The sequence below is a fragment of the Gavialis gangeticus genome, unplaced genomic scaffold (assembly GCF_001723915.1).
Source record: "Gavialis gangeticus isolate Ggan-Ray unplaced genomic scaffold, GavGan_comp1, whole genome shotgun sequence".
Lineage (NCBI taxonomy): Eukaryota > Metazoa > Chordata > Crocodylia > Gavialidae > Gavialis > Gavialis gangeticus.
In genome coordinates this window covers 85,788,526-85,807,429 of record NW_017729025.1, presented here as the reverse complement: position 1 = coordinate 85,807,429, position 18,904 = coordinate 85,788,526, and the positions used below count along the sequence as shown (strand labels likewise).

At 41.7% G+C, this 18,904-nt stretch overlaps 1 protein-coding gene across 1 annotated transcript in view; it reads left to right on the top strand.

Annotated features, from left to right (window-relative positions):
- ZNF106 (zinc finger protein 106) overlaps positions 1-18,904 on the top strand; it is a 76,688-nt gene that overhangs the window by 7,884 nt on the left and 49,900 nt on the right. The window contains exons 2-4 of the mRNA XM_019519077.1: positions 6,497-6,582; positions 7,863-7,924; positions 15,710-15,907. Of these exons, the coding sequence (XP_019374622.1) occupies positions 6,529-6,582; positions 7,863-7,924; positions 15,710-15,907 (314 nt within the window). The 5' untranslated portion in view covers positions 6,497-6,528. The remainder of the gene's footprint in view (positions 1-6,496; positions 6,583-7,862; positions 7,925-15,709; positions 15,908-18,904) is intronic.

The window sequence follows — 18,904 nt, the reverse complement described above, 5'->3', positions numbered from 1 at the left end:
TTTAAAGCATGTTATAGTAGGCATTTGAGTTTTAGTATATGATTTGTTTTTCTTTTTTTTTTTTTTCTGGTTCCAAAATGGTAGGCCCCCTTCCTTCTCTTCCCCCCACTTTTTTTTTGGAGTATTTCCAGAGGACAAGGGGAGGACTTCTGGTGGCAAAGGTCAGAGATTAGAGGGCAGGACATCCAGTCTCAGCATGGTGCCCAGGGGGCAGGGCAACTGTCAAGGTGTGGTGCTATCCATGCAGCCCTCAACAGCTCACCAAAACTCGTTAAGCAGCCCTCTCTCTGAAATAATTGTCTTCCCCTGAGCTACACTACTTCATAGTCAGGGCGGCTAGGAGCTAGAACCAATTTCCAAGGGGCGTGGTGCTCGCTCCTACCCCGGGGGTCTTCAAAAGGAGGCTAGATAGACACCTTGCTGGGGTTGTTTGACCCCAGCATTCTTTCCTGCCCATTGCAGGGGGTTGTACTTGATGATCTGCTCATGTCCCTCTGACCCTACCAACTACGAAACTATAAGGAAAATTGACATTATTGGCAACTGGGCTTTTTTCGCTAATGTGGCTGATAATGTTGCCAATAAATGTCACATGCACGCGCGCAGCCACAGCATGCATGGGGCCAGGAGTGCAGCCTCTGACTAGTGAGTTTGTTGGTGGGGAAGAGGTATGAGAGGGCAGATCGAGGCCCCCCGCAGTAAGGGAGGGAGTGGGGCTGAGGCAGGAGCAGGTGCTCCAGCCAGGGCATGATGGGGCATGGGACTGATCTGGCGTCTCATCTGGGGGTGAGCAGAAGGGAAAGTGGCTCCTACTGTTGTCGGCACCCCTGGGGGAGGCATGAGGGGCATGTGCTTCCCTGGAATTGTGCACAGGGCAAGGGTGGGCTGCTGCTGCATGCTTGGGGCAGGGGCTGCTCCAGCCTTTTCCCAGTGGCTGTGCTCCAGTAGGGCAGGGTGTATGCCAGCGATGCTGAGAGGGGGGCTACAGCCACCCCAAAATTCACGATAGCACTCCCGCCTTCCGAGCACTGCCACCTGCCCTGTCCCAGCTGGCCTGAGAGCAGCCATAGAGTTCCTCATAGAGTTCTAGGAGCTGTAGCCATTAATGCTGCTGCCACTTTTCCTGCCACAAAATTTCCAGGCCTTTGGGAAGCATCTTGTGGTGGAAGGAGCAGCGACTACTGCAGCCCTGGAAGTTGCAAGAAATAACACTGTTCCTGTCAAATTCCAGCCCTGTGGGCTAGGTGACACATCCTCAAGCTCTGGATCTAGACTGCAGAGCACCACTGAGTTAGGCAAAAACCTGTCCGAGTAGTCTCAGTATACTTGATCGTGCCCCAGAGCAGAGCGGTGGAACAGTTGATACCTTGAGGCCTCTTCCATACCCAAGATTTGTATCTTGGTAGACTTGATCATGGTGGGGGCTGTGGTCGCGTGTGTCTGTGGTAGGGTGTGAGTGTTGCAGAGCACGGGTCTCCCCTCGGGTGTAGGGGGAGTGGGAAGGATGTGAGTGGATGCGGTGTTTGTGGGGTGTGGTTGTGGGGCTTGCGGATATGGTGGGGTGTGCGTGGGAGCCCCTGCACATGCCGCTTAAGCCATTTTGCACCTGCCCCACAACAGCCTGGAGCCCTCATGCACTGTGAAACTGCCCCATGCCTGCTCCGGATTCATCCCTGTTGGAACTGATCAGCCAAAACTCGGGCACAGCCCAGACCCGGTCTGCTCTGCATTGCCTGCCTGATCTGTTCTACAGCTCTGGGTTGTAGCCACTGGGCTGCAGAGGCCCGGGAGAGGGCAGCAGGGCAGGGAGTCTGTGGCTGCCCACCCCCAACCCTGCACACAGATCTGGGGGGCATGGGTCCCCCCAGGAGTGTGCACAGTGGCAGGGACCGAGTCCCACCCCCTACCTGAACATGCAGTGAGCAGGCAGCAGTGGGGGGGAAGCCAGGCTCCATGTTCTGCTCCACTGCAGCAGCTTCTGCCTCCTGCAGGCAGCAGCCAGGGCTCAGGTGCTGCTCTGGGGGGGTGCAGACCCAGGTCCCTGGTCCCAGGGGGCTGTGGGTCAGGGCTGAGGGGCACCAGCTGGGCTGGGGGGCTGTGAGTGGTGGGGAGTGAGGGACACTAGTGAGGTCTTGGGGGAGGGGGGTGGGGGGTGTGAGGAGCACCAGCAGGGGTGAGGAGCTGTGGCTTGGGAGTGAGGGGCATGGATCTGCATCCTGGTGAGTGAAGGGGGCAAGGGGACCCCTGATCTTTTTTCCATGATAAAAAAACCCAAAATCAAATACCAAAATTTATAGGTATTTAGAATTTATTTTATTATAGTGATTGAAGCACTGGTAGGCTTCCAAATTGCTTTAAAATTGTAAATATATCAAGAAAACCTCGTGTTCGACTGATATATATGGTATAAGTCGAACACAGTGTTTTCTTGATATATACCAGGATCCCGGATAATGAATGATCTATTTCTCCATGCAGTTCTGTCCTTTCCATTTTGTTTTGCTGCATTTGTAGTTGTTACAGTTGCTGCAATTGCATCCAGCTGGGAATTGCTTCCATTGGACCCTACTGTGATCAGTTATCGAGAAGGCAGAGGAGACTGCTGCTAAAACAAAAGAAGCTCTGCCCCATAACAAGCTGAGAACAGTATCTCTTCTATGTAGTCTGCCTGGATTAACTTCTAGGTTCCCAAATTTCTCAAGCAATAGCACATACAGTACTGTTAGGCCTGTCCAAAAGTCTGATGTCCTTATGTGGGGCTTGAACCAAAGATCTGTTTGAGGAGTCCTGAGGATTTCCAAGCAGCTGGAATGTTGGGCAGTTCACATGCTCTGCTTCAGCTGTGGCTTTATATAGTCAGAATGTCCCACCATTGATCTGCAGCAAATTTAGCCCTGCCATACATTTTTTATGTATGCTATCCGGTAGGGTTGGACATCTGAGTAATAGCCGTGGGCTAATGAATGTTGTGCCAGGAAGTAGTTTAATGCCTCATATTTTCTCTGTAGACTATTTTTATTGTCTAGAAATGTTTTCCAAACACTTTGCATAATGAATTTACTGGAGTTGACTGTAGTTTGCATGTATTATTTATGCACAGTATCACTAACTTGTAGCCCTACAGGCACATTGGAGCCACTCTTACAATTAAGTTTACCTTAAATGTAGTTAAAATATACCCATGTTCCCATAGTTTGGGCACATTAATTTCCTAAAATCCCGAAGCCTCTCTTTTTTAAAAGGTCTATAGAACAAAGGAGGCACTTTTGCCATTGAAGTATACAGGTTTCCTACATACTACTTGCAAAACGTGCATCTTATCTTGCTGTTTGCCATGGCTGATCTACACTATTTCCATTTTCACATAGAGTTTTGCTTTTTATGGGATCTAAAACCATTCAGAAGGCTGGCAGTATCCAAGGCAAAACTTGTTGAACCTGGTTGTGCCAGGAGGCTTTTCAGAATTTAAAATGTATCATGTATTTCTTTTTACTTTAAAACATTTTGGCATATATACACAGAAAGCTCTGCTTGTGCTGGAGTAGTCAGAGCCTGCTTTTTTTATTTCAAGTACTTTGGACTGGTTCAGGTACAGAGTTGGTCAAGTGTCTTGGCTACAGTTATGCTCTGAGTAAAATGACTCATTTAGGGTTTGTATTCAAGATCTAAAAGGTTCTATTATGTAATCACTAAGCAAACACCTTGAATTTTATTGTACTTTTCTAATGGTTGCAAAGTACTTTACAAAGTTGAGTCTCTCAAAATTTCATTGGGGTAAATGGGAGAAAACTAAGCACAGAGAAGGGAAGTTTATACAGTGAAGAAATACAAACTTTTCCAAGTCTGTCAGTGGCTGAGTTGGAAATAGACTTTGGGCCTTTCCTCTGTCACCCATGCTGTTTACTAAATCTGGGTGCCTAAGAGCTCTGGCTGAGAGATTCACATGCTCTCTGCAGAGACAAAACTGGTTTTTGCTTTTCATAGCAACAGCCAATAGCAGTTCAATTCATTTAGTATTTTTAGTACCCTGTCACAAGCAGTACCCAGTTGATGTGGCAGTAAAACTTTTCCTGTAATCATCTATAGTTACTATGATATGTTTTAATTAGCCAAAGCAGGTGTAACATTAGTTCTACATGGTAAAAGCCATTTTAATATTACATGCTAATGGGTGCTAATAGCCATGTATGTTCCACTGACCTATTTGTTCCCATTGAGTCCTACACCGCTCTTTTACACTTGTGCATGGTGAATTATGTGAATACTCAGCTAATATTAAGCAATATCGTAAACACATGCTGGGCATTACTCCACTAAATTACAAAGTAGCACTGGTTTAAAGATATTGGGGAAGCAGAATGGATTTGTACACTTACAGAAGCCTTTTACATTGGTGAAAAAACCTTTGTTCTTGGATTCACAGGAGCTGCTTTGTAGAAGAAAGTGTGCCATTCTGAGCTCGTGTTTGCATGTCTTTTATAGCATAATGGAAAACTGGGGCTAAAATTTCTCATACTTGTTTTCACCTTCAGTGTGAATTCTGTTTGAAGAGCCTGTTAAAAACATTTTAGCAGTTTTCTTCATGCTCATGCTTCATGTTTTTTAAAAACCTCCTTTTTGTGCAGATCTTTTGAATAATCTTAGACTACTTGGTCCTAAAACCTCACATTTGTCAGGCATTTGACATCAAATATTGGCAAGAGCATTTGGCATGCAAGTATCTAATACAGTGGTTCTCAACCTCATTAGACTTGAGACACCCTAGGAGAACACTTTCTCTTAGTTTTCACTCATTTTTTGACTATGGAAAAAATAAAAGAGCAGTTTCTCTGTTGTAGAGAACTTGGAAAGGCCACAACAGTTCAGAATGTTTTAAACACTATGGATTCCTATTTTAAATGTTTGCGTTTATCTTGTGAATCATGTTTACACACCTTATAGTGCTAGCACTATGTGGCACCCTGGGGCACTCTTGAAAAGATCTTTAGGCACTCCAGGGTGCCATGGCCCCTGATTTAAGAGTCACTGTTCTAAATGCTGTGTGTGCACACACACTTCATGCCTGCCTTAGACTTTGCTCTATAGCAGTGTCAAGTATGCTGCTAGTACCTGATTTTTGGTACTTTGTGTTGAAATAAATGTTTTTGTCTTTGTCTGTGGCTTCTTGGGGTTCCTTGATCTTTGACAGGCTTTAAGTTTCTTATACTTGAAAGTTGTTGTCAGTCTTGGAAGACTTTTTGTTTTTCATAAGAACTGCAATTTACTGGGTCAGACCATAGGTTTATTTAGCCCAGTGTCCCAAGACATGATAATGTTGTACACAGAGGGTGTAGCTGCATATCACTGTAAGGTGACGTTACTACCATGCCATGCTTTAATACTTCCTTTTGGAAGTCCTAAAGCATGGCACAGTATGGGGTGGTTACTGCACCATGCATGTGATACATGGTTAGATTTTGCTGCTACATTGGAGAGCATGCTGCTACAGCAACATAGCTGGCGATCGCGTGTAGACCCATGCGATGGCTACGTTGCCGTAGCACACCATATGGTGACAGTGCAGTGTGTAGACATGCCCTTAGTGGCCTGCCTCTAGCCATTGAAGAGAGTTGGGGGGGCAGGGATTGTGGTTCTTGGTGGGCCTAGGTCCACTGTCATGGCACAAAAAATAGATGCGTCTCTTTCAATGGCAGAGAGCAATTATTGAGGGAGAGGGTAAATGGGGCACGTACAGAATTTTCCTCCCTCGACCTCTGAATGCTTGTAATTACAGTGGAAGTTCTGATTCATGGACTATACCCTTATGTACTATGTTCAGTACTGGCTGATGGATCTTTCCTCCATGAACTTCTCCAGTCCCTTTGAAATTGTGTTTAAACAATCAGCCTCCACAACACCTTGGGGGAGAGTCCCACAAATTAATTACACATTGTGTGAAAAAACTTTCTCTTTCTAGTTTTAAAGCTGCTATGTAGATATCACTTTGTCTCCTGTGCTGCTGATTCTCTGTGCTGCATGAGCCAACTTCTTTGCTGGCCTTAGGTTGCCAACTCCTGTTCTAAGATCCCTTTTGAGGCAGAGGACCAAAACTACTTTCAATGTTTGAGGTGCAAATTTTCATCACAGTTTCATTTGCTTTAATTTCACTTGTCTCCTAAATTTCTTAAATATCCTTTGTGATCATTTCAACTGAATATAATGGTCTCCTCTTTGGTGAGGTGAACTCACCATTTCCACTACCTGCTTGCTTATGGAGCAGGCACCTTGTCTTGGAAACAAAATTGCTTTCTGTTGTGCAGTGATTAGGTAAAAAAAGAAGTATTAATCTGGAGCATAGTTTAAGGCCTGTATATGAGAGAGAGGTATTGTTTTAAAGAGGAAAAGAAGAGAGACTATTCTAACATGGAGCATTTTGGTGAGAAGTAACTTGTTTTAATGTCTTTAAGCAAGTCAGACTAGTGGAAAAAAGCTTTTGTATGTTCTTTCCTGTTTCCAGGCACAGGGTAAGATCTTTCCAGAGAAATCATTATGGTGCGACAACGAAGATGCATGTTATGTCATATTGTGTACAGCTCAAAAAAGGTAAAAAAAAAAAAAAAAAAATTTTTATTTTTTTTATACATATATAATAATGTTGATATTTTTATGTGAAAATTATTTGCTGTGTAGAGTATTAGAAAACACACTCCTACCTGTCCCCTGTGACTTGCCTCTTCATTACGGAAGGCTCAAAGATCATGGCAACTTATTTTTTCATTAACATCATCATTCACAGTATACTTATACCTATACCTTGTTTACTGTTTGAAATGAATTTGTATTTTTTTAATGCATGTGTTTACTGCATAATAGAGTACCTCACAAATATGCACAAATCTTTTTTTTTTTTTTTTTTCCATAATGCTTTTGCAATGGTGGAAGGTGCTATTCCTGTTTGCACATGAGGATCTGAGGGGCGGCATCTCTCACAGGAAGTCTTTGGCTGAGGCCAGGGAAAGAACAGATTTCTGGGTTTGGGTTATTTCCAGCTCCTTAATAAGTATTTTTCCCACCGCCAGTAGCTGCCTACTTTTTGTTTGTGTGCATGCAGTGAGAATCATGATTGCTGTAGACTAGGGCTGTCTAACTTCCAAGCAGACAGGGGCAGCACTAGCATGGGCCACAGGCTGTATGGGCATTTCCTGCTGGAGCGTGCTGCACTGTGTGGGCACCCCAACCGTCACCCTCAGCTCCAGGCTATAGGTTTCCCCACTGCACAATGCCACACAGTGCCCTCTGTCATATTCTTCTGGTCCTGCCCGCTGTTCTGCCTTGCCCCACCCCCTACGTGGCAACAGGAAGTGGAAGCTGGAATAGGTCCTGCAGAGCAAAATAGCAAACAGTGATGTAATTTATAGGTGTAATGCATGTACCAATATATAGTTAAGATTGCACTAGCAATCTTTTTAAAATTATAAATATTCTTACTTCTGAGTGCTTAATAGTATTGTCCACATTATGGCTTGTATGAAATAGTTAAAATATACTACTGTTTACAGCTATTTGAGGAAAGTGATGGAATACTCTGTGCTGCACAGTGTTTGTAATTACTGAAGCCCTTGTCTCATTCATTATGCACCTGTGTTCACCCTCTAGCGATACATCTCCTTCCATACATATCCTAAAAATCTATCTTTTAGGCTGAGACAGAGGGTAGAGAGTGTAACTCTTCTCTTGTATCTGACATGTGACCACAGAAGCAAAAACTATTGGAGCAGAATACACCCTTCTGCAAAGCAGGTTACATAATTCCCAAGAAAGTACTTTTTAGAGCTGATGCTCTTTAGACTAGTTATGAGTTATGTTTTTTTTCTTCCTTGTAGGAAATGAATGAACACATGAGAAGCATGCTTCATCACAGAGAACTTGAAAACCTGAAAGGGAGGTATGAGAGTGATTATGAAAACTGCCTCAATTAAAGTGAAAAATTAGTTATTTGCTTACAGAATGGGTCTTTTTAGGTGCCTTGCTAATGAGATTTTAAGATCTGGGTACAGGTCATCTTCATCATCTCTGGAAATCAGCATGAAGTATTGAAACTGGAACAATGTTAAAAGTTAATTTATTTCACCATATAAGCCTGTTCACTTTCCATGTGTTGCTTAGATTGTGAGGTTGCGAAACCAATTGTTAACCTTTTCAAATTTTATTTAAAGGAAACTTAAGTTTTTGAATACAAGTCAACCATGTAGGAGATCTCTTAAAGAATCAAACAGAAACAGTGTGTTACTGCATCACATTTGTGACTTTGTATTAAAAAAAGCTTTAACAATACTTTAAAGGAGACCAATATTGCATCTAAAGCTGTGGATGTTCTCAATTCCCTGCCCCCCACACCCTCATTTCTCCTCCCCCAATTTGTGAAAGGGAAGGAGGGGGAAAATTAACTTTTGTCAATAAGCATGTTGTGGATTTGTTGAGAACAATAATTTTACCTTGTTCTTATTTTCATCATTGTGGCTGTCAAATACTATGTTCTTAGTTTGCATTGTGTCCTTCAGATGTGTCTTAAGAGTTAACTGTCTTAGGAAGGTAGAGTGAAACCAAGCACAATGGATAGAGCATTAATAACATAGTTTAAGTTGTCTCTTTCAATTTCAGTTGGACACTTCAGCCTGTGGCTTTTGTTGTTGTTTGTTTGTTTTATTTCATGTCTTTGCAAATTTAGGGGAAACCAAATCTGTGCATGGACTATGTATAATGTGTTAGTTTTGAAATGTGTTTTTTGGTCTTTTTTTAGTAGGAAAGACTATGAGGAAAAGCCCTTGTTAGGAGCATAGAATTGTCCCTAAATTTGTTTCAGCTGTTTGTCTAGGTCAGACTTAATTTTCCTAGTGCCTTACAATGTTGTTAGGAGTGAGTGAAAGGTATGGTCTGAATCAACGCGATAATATGCTGTTGGGCTAAATCCTCTAGAGAAGCTGCACCAGAGGAATATGCCACTGTCTCCTACAGTGTAAACATTTTCTTAATCATCCTGCAAAACAAGGTATTTTAAAACTTCACTATGTTAGATTTAGACATTCTGATTTATGCATAACTTCATTTTCATTTGAAACGCATCCCCATGATACGCACATAGTATGTGAAATATGTTAACTGGGAGCTCAGTCCCACTGTGCTAGGTGGTATAAAGGCTGTTGATTTGGATAGAAAAAATCCCTACCTTTAAGAGAACATGCATGTTGGGTGGGAGTAGGAATAGATGCAGAGGGCTCCTATACACATGCAGCAAGGCTGCTCTGATGTGCTGCACACCAGAGCAGGTTTGATTAATTGAGTCTGCTGGAGTGTGGTAATTACCACGCTCCAGCGTCACATATATCAGCATACCTAGGCTGAAAAATGGTGGTGGGATGCTTTAACTAAAGCTCATATTTTTCAGCATGGGGATGCTGATACTGACACTGTGGGCTTATTAAAGTGTCCCCCTGCTCCTCATCCCAGAACATGTGTATAAATGCCAGGAGAGGTGAAGAGACTTGCCTAAGGTTTTACAACAGATGAGAGACCTTGGAAGAGAATCTAGGTCCCTTAAGACTAGTCAGTGTTCTGTATACTAGATTATGAAGCCTCCAGCTTCAGAACACTATTTGAAATCGTATTAAAAGCAAAAATTCAAAAATCAGATGATCCTTTAATTGTTAAATGTTAATGTCTTCCAAGCCATGTTTTTATGGTGACAAATACATGCAAGGTGTATAGATTTTCTGATGTCAAAACTGATATTCTGCTGAGCAAAGAATGTGCTTAACGGTTGCAGGTGTCCCAGTGGATGTCGTCTTTCTGGACTTCAGCAAGGTCTTTGACACTGTCTCCCACGCCATTCTCATTAAAAAAAAAACTAGGTGACTGTGGCATTGATGCCTACGCAGTCAGATGGATTGCAAATTGGCTGAAGGGTCGTACTTGGAGGGTAGTGGTGGACGGGTCTTTTTTGACCTGGAGGGAAGTGGGCAGTGGAGTCCCCCCCCGGGCTCAGTCCTTGGGCCCACACTGTTCAATTTTTTATTAGTGACTTGGATGACAGGGTGAAAAGCAGCCTGTTTAAATTTGCTGATGATACCAAGATTTGGGGTGAGGTGGGCATGCTGGTAGGAAAGGACATATTACAGCAGGACCTGGACAGGTTACAGGGGTGGGATAATGAAAATAGGATGGGTTTCAATACTGACAAGTGCAGGGTGCTGCACTTGGGCAGTAGGAACCAGCAGCACACTTATAAGATGGGAAACTCCCTTCTTGAGAGCACAGTGGCAGAAAGAGTTCTTGGAGTCATTATTGACTCCAGGATGAACATGGGCCGACAATGCGAGGTCACTGTCGGTAGGACTAACAGTACCTTGTCATGCATCCACAGATGAATCTCAAGCAGGGCCAAGGAGGTGATCCTCCTCCTCTGTGACACTGGTCAGGCCACAGCTGGAGTACTGTGTTCAGTTCTGGGCGCTGCACTTCAGGAGGGATGTGGACAGCACTGAGAGGGTCCAGAGGAGGGCCACCTGCATGATCCGGGGACAGCAGGGCAGACCCTATGAAGAGAGACTACAGGACCTTAACCTGTTCAGCCTTTGCAAGAGAAGGCTGAGGGGGGGACCTGGTGGCCATCTATAAACTCACTAGGGGGGACCAGCAGGGTTTGGGAGAGACCTTGTTTCCCCTAGCGCCCCCTGGCATAACAAGGAATAACAGCCACAAGTTGTTAGAGAGTAGGTGGTGATTGCTCCTACCCTGGGGTCTTTAAGAAGAGGCTTGATGTCTACCTGGCTGGGGTCATTTGAGCCTGGTTTTTTCTCCCCTGCCCAAGGCAGGGGGTTGGACCTCATGATTTACAAGGTCCCTTCCGACCCTAGTTCTATGAATCTATGATGTTTTGTAGCTTTTTAAGGCAAGCTGTTTACTCCTTCCTCGCTCCACAGTAAAGAGTGCAGTGCAGTATACAATGGCTCTTGCCCCTTCACAGCCACACTTCTTGTCTCTCGCTCAGGTCCATTGTCTTGTCCTACATTTGTTTCTTGTTTTTTTGATTCTGTTCTTATCATCCTTTTGAGGCCTAGGCCTGGCTGATGCTACAGCATTCTGCTTGCAAAACTTTGGGCACATAGCTTTCTGGCATCAGGAAATCTTTCTATCAGGCGAGCCATACTGTCTCTCTACAGTGAAAGACAGCTTCAGCTGCCATCTGGGAGTGGACAGTTGTATAGATACTCTTGTCTTCTGCTAGGTAGTACTATTTCTTCAGCAGTCTACAGGATGTACTTTGTGTTTTGGTGGCACAGTTGCAGCTGTGGAATGACCAGGAGCACTTTGGGGTGTAGATGGGCATGGGCAGTGGTGGCTGCTGTCTGCTGCCAGAATATCTGTCAACAGGCCCATACGAGTGTAGACAAGACCTGAACTTTCATTGCTGCTTTTTTCAAACTTCCTTACCAGTAGTTTCCTGCTTATCTTTACCTTGTTGTCTTTAGGGCTGAGAGAGATCTGAAAAAAATGCCTGAGCTCAAAAGTATCTTAGTACTGCTGTCATCTTTCTCACTCAGCAATAGAGGACACTTGTTCTGTGGCTGAACAGCTGAGAAGGGGTTGCTCTGAAACCAGTATGTCATCAGCATTAACATTAGCAGTTGTTGCAGGCCTCCTGTCTTCTGGCTATTTTTTTGGATGTCTTCTACAATAATTGAAGATGATAGTTATTTTGAATCCTTTTTGCAATTATTGAGTTTGAAATTAGATTTAGGGGATGAAAGTGGTGCAGCTGGCAGCTTTAAAGTCCAGTTGTTGTATTTTGTATTTTGAACTGTGGAGGTACTACTTCCCTTCTAATTTATCACTCCTTTCAGTAACTTCTGTATTTCGAAGTCTTCATTCCCCAGCTAACTTGCTATTTCTTTGAAGAGAGATACTGGACATAAAACTACTTCAAGGTGCATAACTTTTTTATACTAACAAATATCCACCTTGTTAAGCAGATTTTTCTAAGATTTCATTTAGACTTCTTTTGTAACATTTTGGTAGTTACACCAGCTGAAGGTTGGATTGTTTTGAGTTCATTATTGAACTCCTTTAGTCTTCAACTTGATTCTTTTGAAATCATTACATTATGTGAAACAGGAAAATATTGAAAGAGGGATCTTTGCTGAAGTTGATGCTATGAAATGTCAAAAGTGTTGTTTTAGTTTTCATCTTTTTTTTTTTTTAAATCACCAGAGAAATAAGATCTTAACGTTTCCCAAGTGTTCACACCTTTCAGACTTTTTGTAGACTGAAGAAGACATATCAGCATAAACTCTGGTCACATTTTTAAAGCTAACTTACGTAACTGTATAGGCTAGAAATTCTTAAGTGAAAGCTTTGATGCTTGAGCATGCTTCCTTGGCACAAAGCAAAGTCTATCATATGTTCTGCTCCCTTTAAGAATGTGGGACCCTGATTGTAATTTAGCTGTCTAATGAAGTCAGGGTGTTTTATGAGGAATCTCTTTAGGCCAATAAGTCAAAATAACTGCGTGTTTTCTGTGTTTATTTAAGAGACTCGTGTTGAGCCTTTGCAGCTTACCAACAGTATGGCCATTAGTTTTGGAAGTGGAGTTTTTCTTGGTGGGCGGTCTGTTTTTGGCATTTTATCACTTATCAGAGAGATTGGTCTAACTTCAGCTTTTTTTGCAGATTTCTCAGGCTCTTTATTTCCATTCTGCATGTCTGGGATACAGGATCTGCCATTAAAGAGTCCATAACCTGGAAGGATTCATATGGTTCCATTCTATCCCTGTGCTGCTTTGCTTGAAAGACTAATGCTTCTTTCTGTCCTAAAAACCACTGCTTCAGTTTTTAAGTGAAAACTTAAATTCAGGACAAAATAGACAAAATAATCAACTCGATAGATACTTGTTAAGTCATCGAGCTTATGGCTCTTATCCCAGACTTGCTCTTCATTGTTTCTGAGAATATTAAATTGGAATATAAGAAATGGCAGCAGTAGTCATAGGTGTAATGTGTGTCTGACATGTAGTTCTATAAGTAATACTATAACAACTACTGGAAATGAGATAAGAATACTCTAAGGAAAGATGGTCTATGAACTCTAAGTAAAAATGTAAAAGTGCATCTGTATGGGGGGAGTGATATCAGTTGTGCATCCTGAAATTCATAACAGGAATTAAAGGTTAGGATTCTTAAACACTCTTATAGTGTGGATGGGGTTTGTCCCATTTGTCATGATATTGTCTCCTCCCCACCCTCCTACTGTTGACTAAATAACTTTCCAGTGGTAATTTGAACAATCATTTCCATGAAAAGGTAGTATGAAGAAAATATTTGATATATGTTAAAGTTGTTCGTTGGAACCGTCTGGCTGGACACGAATCCTGCCTGTTTCTTAAGTCTGTCAAGTGTTTCAGGAGACAGTTTTGGAACTGGTGGTTCAGAAATTGGAAGTTCTCAGAGTTGGTTTTAACATACCAGTTGGTAACAAAAAAGCAATACAGTACTGTTCTTACACTGTATTTAAATCTTGCACCGGATTTTGAAATACTTTACAGTGGTATCATGCATTCTAGGTACCCAGGAGATTTGTTGTTTCTGACTAAAATGTCTTTAAAGTATAGTTCCTGTCCAAGAAATTACGTATAAGCAGTACTTTTTTCAAGCAAGAGACCCACTGGCAATTCATAGCTTAAGTGTACATATGTTGTCCCTGCAAAATTGTTTGCCATGTGTTGATTAAATCTATGCTAACCCACTGAAAATAATGAGGTAGTAGTACATGTATTGCACAGCAGAATTTGTCCTGCATAATCCTTATTCTTGATAGCAAAGGGTGCAAAAGGGAGAATTTAGCTTGGCGCACACAAGCCAGGTTGAGTTTGCCAAACCAGTATTAGGGAAATTATAATTTTACTTGTGATCTGCTCACTTGATCTGAAAATGATTGAAAGTGGAAACACATGAGCATTGTATGTTAACTTAAATTTATACTAATTTCACCTCTAAATAACTGGCTTATTGTTTAAGTGTCTTAACTGTGTTTAATATTAGTCCCAGTTTTATTTATAGAAAAAAATAAAAAAAATCTTCCCTGCTTTTCTATTAATCTGTTTTTCACTTGAAAGCCTTTTAAAAAAAGATACAGACTTTTTCTTTTGTAAAGCCCGCTGGTGATGCTCTGACTTAGGCCAGGTTCAAATAAGGCTGCCACCTCAAAGTCTTGTGGTTGGGAGATTTTCTTTCTCTTTTTAGATTTGTTTTGTGTTTGGAAAGTAGTGGAGATAGAAACAAGATTCTTTGGCCCCCACTTCCTTTGACTGAAATACTTTACACCCTAGTGCTATTTTGATCCATGGGATAGAATTTTTGTTATCATTTGAATTAAGGGAATTGGTATAGGAATATGAATATTTAAAACAAATAATCTGGTATTGAACTTCTGATGTTCATATTCAGTTTTTTAAAACATAGTAGGTGTGTTCAATTCATTAGAACACTACTTATTACATATTTCTGCTGTGGGGCAAGGCTTAAGAAGTCATTTGTCCAAAGAACTCGTCTAAATGGGTTTTTCGGCTTTGCTTTTTAGCTTTATCTTTTGACTCTAAATTCCACACTACATGCACTTATCTCCATTTGGGTCATAAGAGAATTCAGTTCTGCTTTCATAATTAGGTGTTTGGGGGTACAAAAAAGCATTATCAATGCTAGTTTTGAGGCCTAGCCTCATAACCTAGTTGGTCCTATTAATTTGGTGTAGTACGCACATACACGTTTGAGTTTGGGGGAGGATTCCTACATGACCTTCACTTTTCCTGCTAGCAGACCTAGTTTTCTCTTCTTTTTTTAGTTAAATGATCTAAAGATTGGTCATAGCAGTATATGGGAGTGTTCAGGGGCGGGGGGACTTGGAGTGTTTTGGGGGTGTATTTGGTAGTTGCTATACTGCAGCGTTCACTGAAACATGAGTAAAAACATTTGCCTGATTCAGCTGTCAGCTTCCTCCACCTGAAATAATTATGTATTTTTTAAGATAAGCCTTCTAAAGCAGAAAACAGACCTCATGCACATTTGAACCAAATAAAGTACAGTGAACTGAAGACGCCCTGCCATCATTTGCTGTACTGTGGAGTCTTAGCATTCCAGGCAGAGGTCTCAGCTGTCCCAGTTTAGGTTACACTGTGATAGGATTGGTTGCAGCGATGTACTCCCTCCTCTTTCTGTTAGATTTCAGTGGGGCAAGGCTTGAGGCAGAGATTAAATCTAGAAGCTGTCACCAGGCTTCCCTAGTGCAGCTGGCACTATGGATGTGCTTCAGAGCAGCTTTTGCTAGCTCTGAGGCCCTTCACTCTGCCTCCGCTCTCATTATGTTTCCTCTGAAAAGGTTTTGAGTACAACAATTCAAGAAGAATCCCGTGTCCTAATTTATGCTGCTTTAGTCCCAAGATTTTTACCTCTTGATTGTTGGAAAAGAATCTTTTAAAATTGACCATCCAAAAGGCTAAAAGTTTCTTTGAAAGAAAGAACGAAAAATCAAATAATTTTAATGTATCTTGCAAAATTTTAGTGCTTCATGGAGAAGCAATTGATAAGGAAACTGGCATATTCAGAGGAAACGCAGTAAGATCTGAGTTGTCTGTCATGCCTGTGGGCAAAATTGAAAGTCCACCCTCTGCCTTTTTCCCCAGGGACAGCAACCATGAGTGTCGTGTGTGCAGGGTGACAGTGGTGGGCTTATCAGCTTATGCCAAGCACATCTCCAGCCAGCTACACAAAGACAATGTCTATACCTATGACAGGAAAGAAGAAGGGAAAGAAGAAGATGAAGGAGAATACTTTGACAAGGAACTAATTCAATTAATCAAGCAAAGGAAAGAACAGAACCGGTAAGTTTCCTTCTGTCTTAGATGTTGTATGGTAGAATTACTTTAACCACTGCTCTGGTTATGGAGAAATTTAACTGAGGGGCAAGTGTTTATGGAGTGCAATATGTGTGCAATCAATATGCTCATCATAAGAGTATTTAAGAGAACAATTCATAAGATATAACTGCAGTGTACAAATGCAAATATTCCCTCCAACATGCTCTGATAATTAGAGTTAACCATTGTTTTTGGAAGATTAAGCCTAGGCTTCTGCCTTCCTTGCATATGGTGTGAACAGCCTGGCCCCTTCCCCCACTGCATGTGCTGCTTGGGCATCCCAGCCTCCTCCTTCTGCATCACTGAAGCTGGAAGAGGTGGGAATGGGGCAGTGCCTAAAGAACCCATTTGCCATGGCAGAAGCAATGGCGGGAGTGGGGGCAGTGGTGGACATGCCAGGAGCCAGCAGGCTGTATGTTAATTGTTTGGGGGCTTTGTTTCCCACAGGTCATCAGTTGGAGAGTACTGATTTATTAATCCTAAAATGAAGCAGAATTGTTTTGGATGACTGTCTTAATGTCATTGTGAAATGCATTGAATCTTGAATTAAGTTTTTTGTTTGCTTAACATTAGTTAAAGATAACTTTAGCTGCTCACATGGAAAAGTAATACTGCATAAAGCCTAAGATTTCTGCTTCCACATTTGGCCTGCATTTGAGTACACACTGGTAACATGTTAGAATTGGTACAGAGATATATAACTTAAAATAATGCAGGGGTGTCAACCTCTTCCTCTTGTCCCTCCCACCCGTATCAGTTTTTTACTTAGAGATAGTATCAGTGAGGCAACATTTCTGTGGTTTCCTGCTCTAAAACTCATTTTCTTTTACTCTGGAAGCATATGATTATTTCAGATCTAATCTGTAGTAGGTTGAGGTCAATTATAGGGCTCTTAGAAAAATCTTAGTTATTTGAAGATTTAATAGAGAGAGAATATGAAGTTCAGTCTGTTGACAACCAAGTATTATGTAAGCAGATGCTGAGGTATGAACATTCTCTGGTCTGTCCTTCCAGTAACTTATAAAATCCATTTTCTCTAAAGTCTGTCTAATCTTCTATCAAAGATTCTTTCATTCATACTCTGTTCTTACAGAATAAGTAGCTTTAGTATTGAACTTCCTGACCCTACTCAACTGCCAGTATTTAACCCTCAATGCATATGTGATAGAATAGATTCACCAAGTATTGTAGGGTTGGAAGGGATCTTAAGGGTTGTCTGCTCTAACCTACACAAAAGCAGGAGTGCTACTTCTAAATCATCCCAGTCCAATACTTATTCAGCCTTCTCTTGAAAACCATCCAATGAAGGAACTTCTGCAACTTTCCTGGACAATTTATTCCATTGCTTTATTATTCTAGTAAGGAAGGGTTTTTTGTTAAGATCTGATCTAAATCTACTTTGCTGCCATATGTAGGCATTGCTTGGTACCCTGTCCTCTGTAGGAACGGGGAACTGTTGTTCTCTTTCCTTTATGGCAGCCTTTCAAATATTTGAAAAACTGCTGCATGTCCCTTTATTAAACGCCTTTACACCAAGCTAAACACGTCTGATTCTTTCAACCTTTCCTCATATGGCTTGCTATCCAACCCCTTCTTTCATTTGTTGTCCATGTCTGGACCATCTTTTACTTTTCCACATCCTGCTTAAAGTATGAAGCCCAAAACTGCACCCACTACTCCAAATGAGGCCTGGCCAGTGCTGACTAGACATGCACCACCATGTTTTATACCTGTTAGTTCTGTTGATGCAACCCAAAATTTTAATTTGCTGTTTTTTTCCCTGCAACTGCTTCACACACACACCCAAATGCCTCAGCAAAGCTTCTATCCATCCAGTTATTTCCCATTTTGTAGTTTGCTTTTGATTATTCTACTCTATGTATAACACCTTACATTTGTCTGCATTGAATTTCATACTTTTGTCCCTCACCCAGCTTCCTAAACTGTCAAGATTCTTCTGAATTCTACTCCTATCCTTCAAAGTGTTTGCAATTCTGCCTAGTTTTGTATCCTCTGCAAACTTAACCAGGAGGTTCCCTGTTCTGGCATCCAAATCATTAGTAAGCTTATTAATTAGCACTACAGCAAAGACAGACCCCTATGTAGCTCTACTCAGAGCCTCTGCCCATTCTGTTTATAATAATAGTCAATTTATAATTACCTTTTGTATATGACTTTTGAGCCAATTATGTGTCCATCTTGTAGTAATTTTATCCAGAACAGATTCCCCCAATTTACCTATGAGAATATACTGTTCGTTGCATTCCCTTCATCTACCCAACTAGTTACTTTGTCAAAAAAGGAGGTCAGATTGACTTGACGTGATTTGTTCTTAACAAATCCATGGTGGCTGCTTGTGATTGCCTTTCTTCCTCCAGATGTTTACAAATTAATTTATTTTGTAAATTGTTCCAGTGATTTCCCAGGTGTTGAAGTAAGATGGATCAATCTATAATGCTCCAGGTCCTCCTTTTTCCTTTTGTTTAGTTTTTCTTTCAGTAACGTAGCCACAAAACTGTATCAAAAACATATATGGGAGCCATATAATAAAAATACATTTTGGGGTACAATTTGTGATAATCTATGCACTGCATTTACCTGAATCCAAGGCTACTTTGAATTCAAGACAATCTCTCAATAATTAGATTCTACATATGGAAAACTATAAATTTGTTATAATTTTCCATATAGAGAATCTAATTATTAAAGGATCATATTAAATTTGTTCTCCCTACTGCTGTAACAGGGAAAACAGTGGCATGGAGGTGTGCCTGGGGAGGGGAGGGCAGCATGCCCTCCCTGTGCCTGCCTCTGCCACCCTGTGGTGCCTTAGCCCCTGCTCCTCTGCAGCCTCTGTTTCCTCCCTGACTGCCTCCTGCAGCTTCTGCCAGTTCCTGCATCCTCTGTGCCCCTTACCTCTTACTGTCGCATACAGTTCTGGTTCCATTCCTCCTGGGGCAC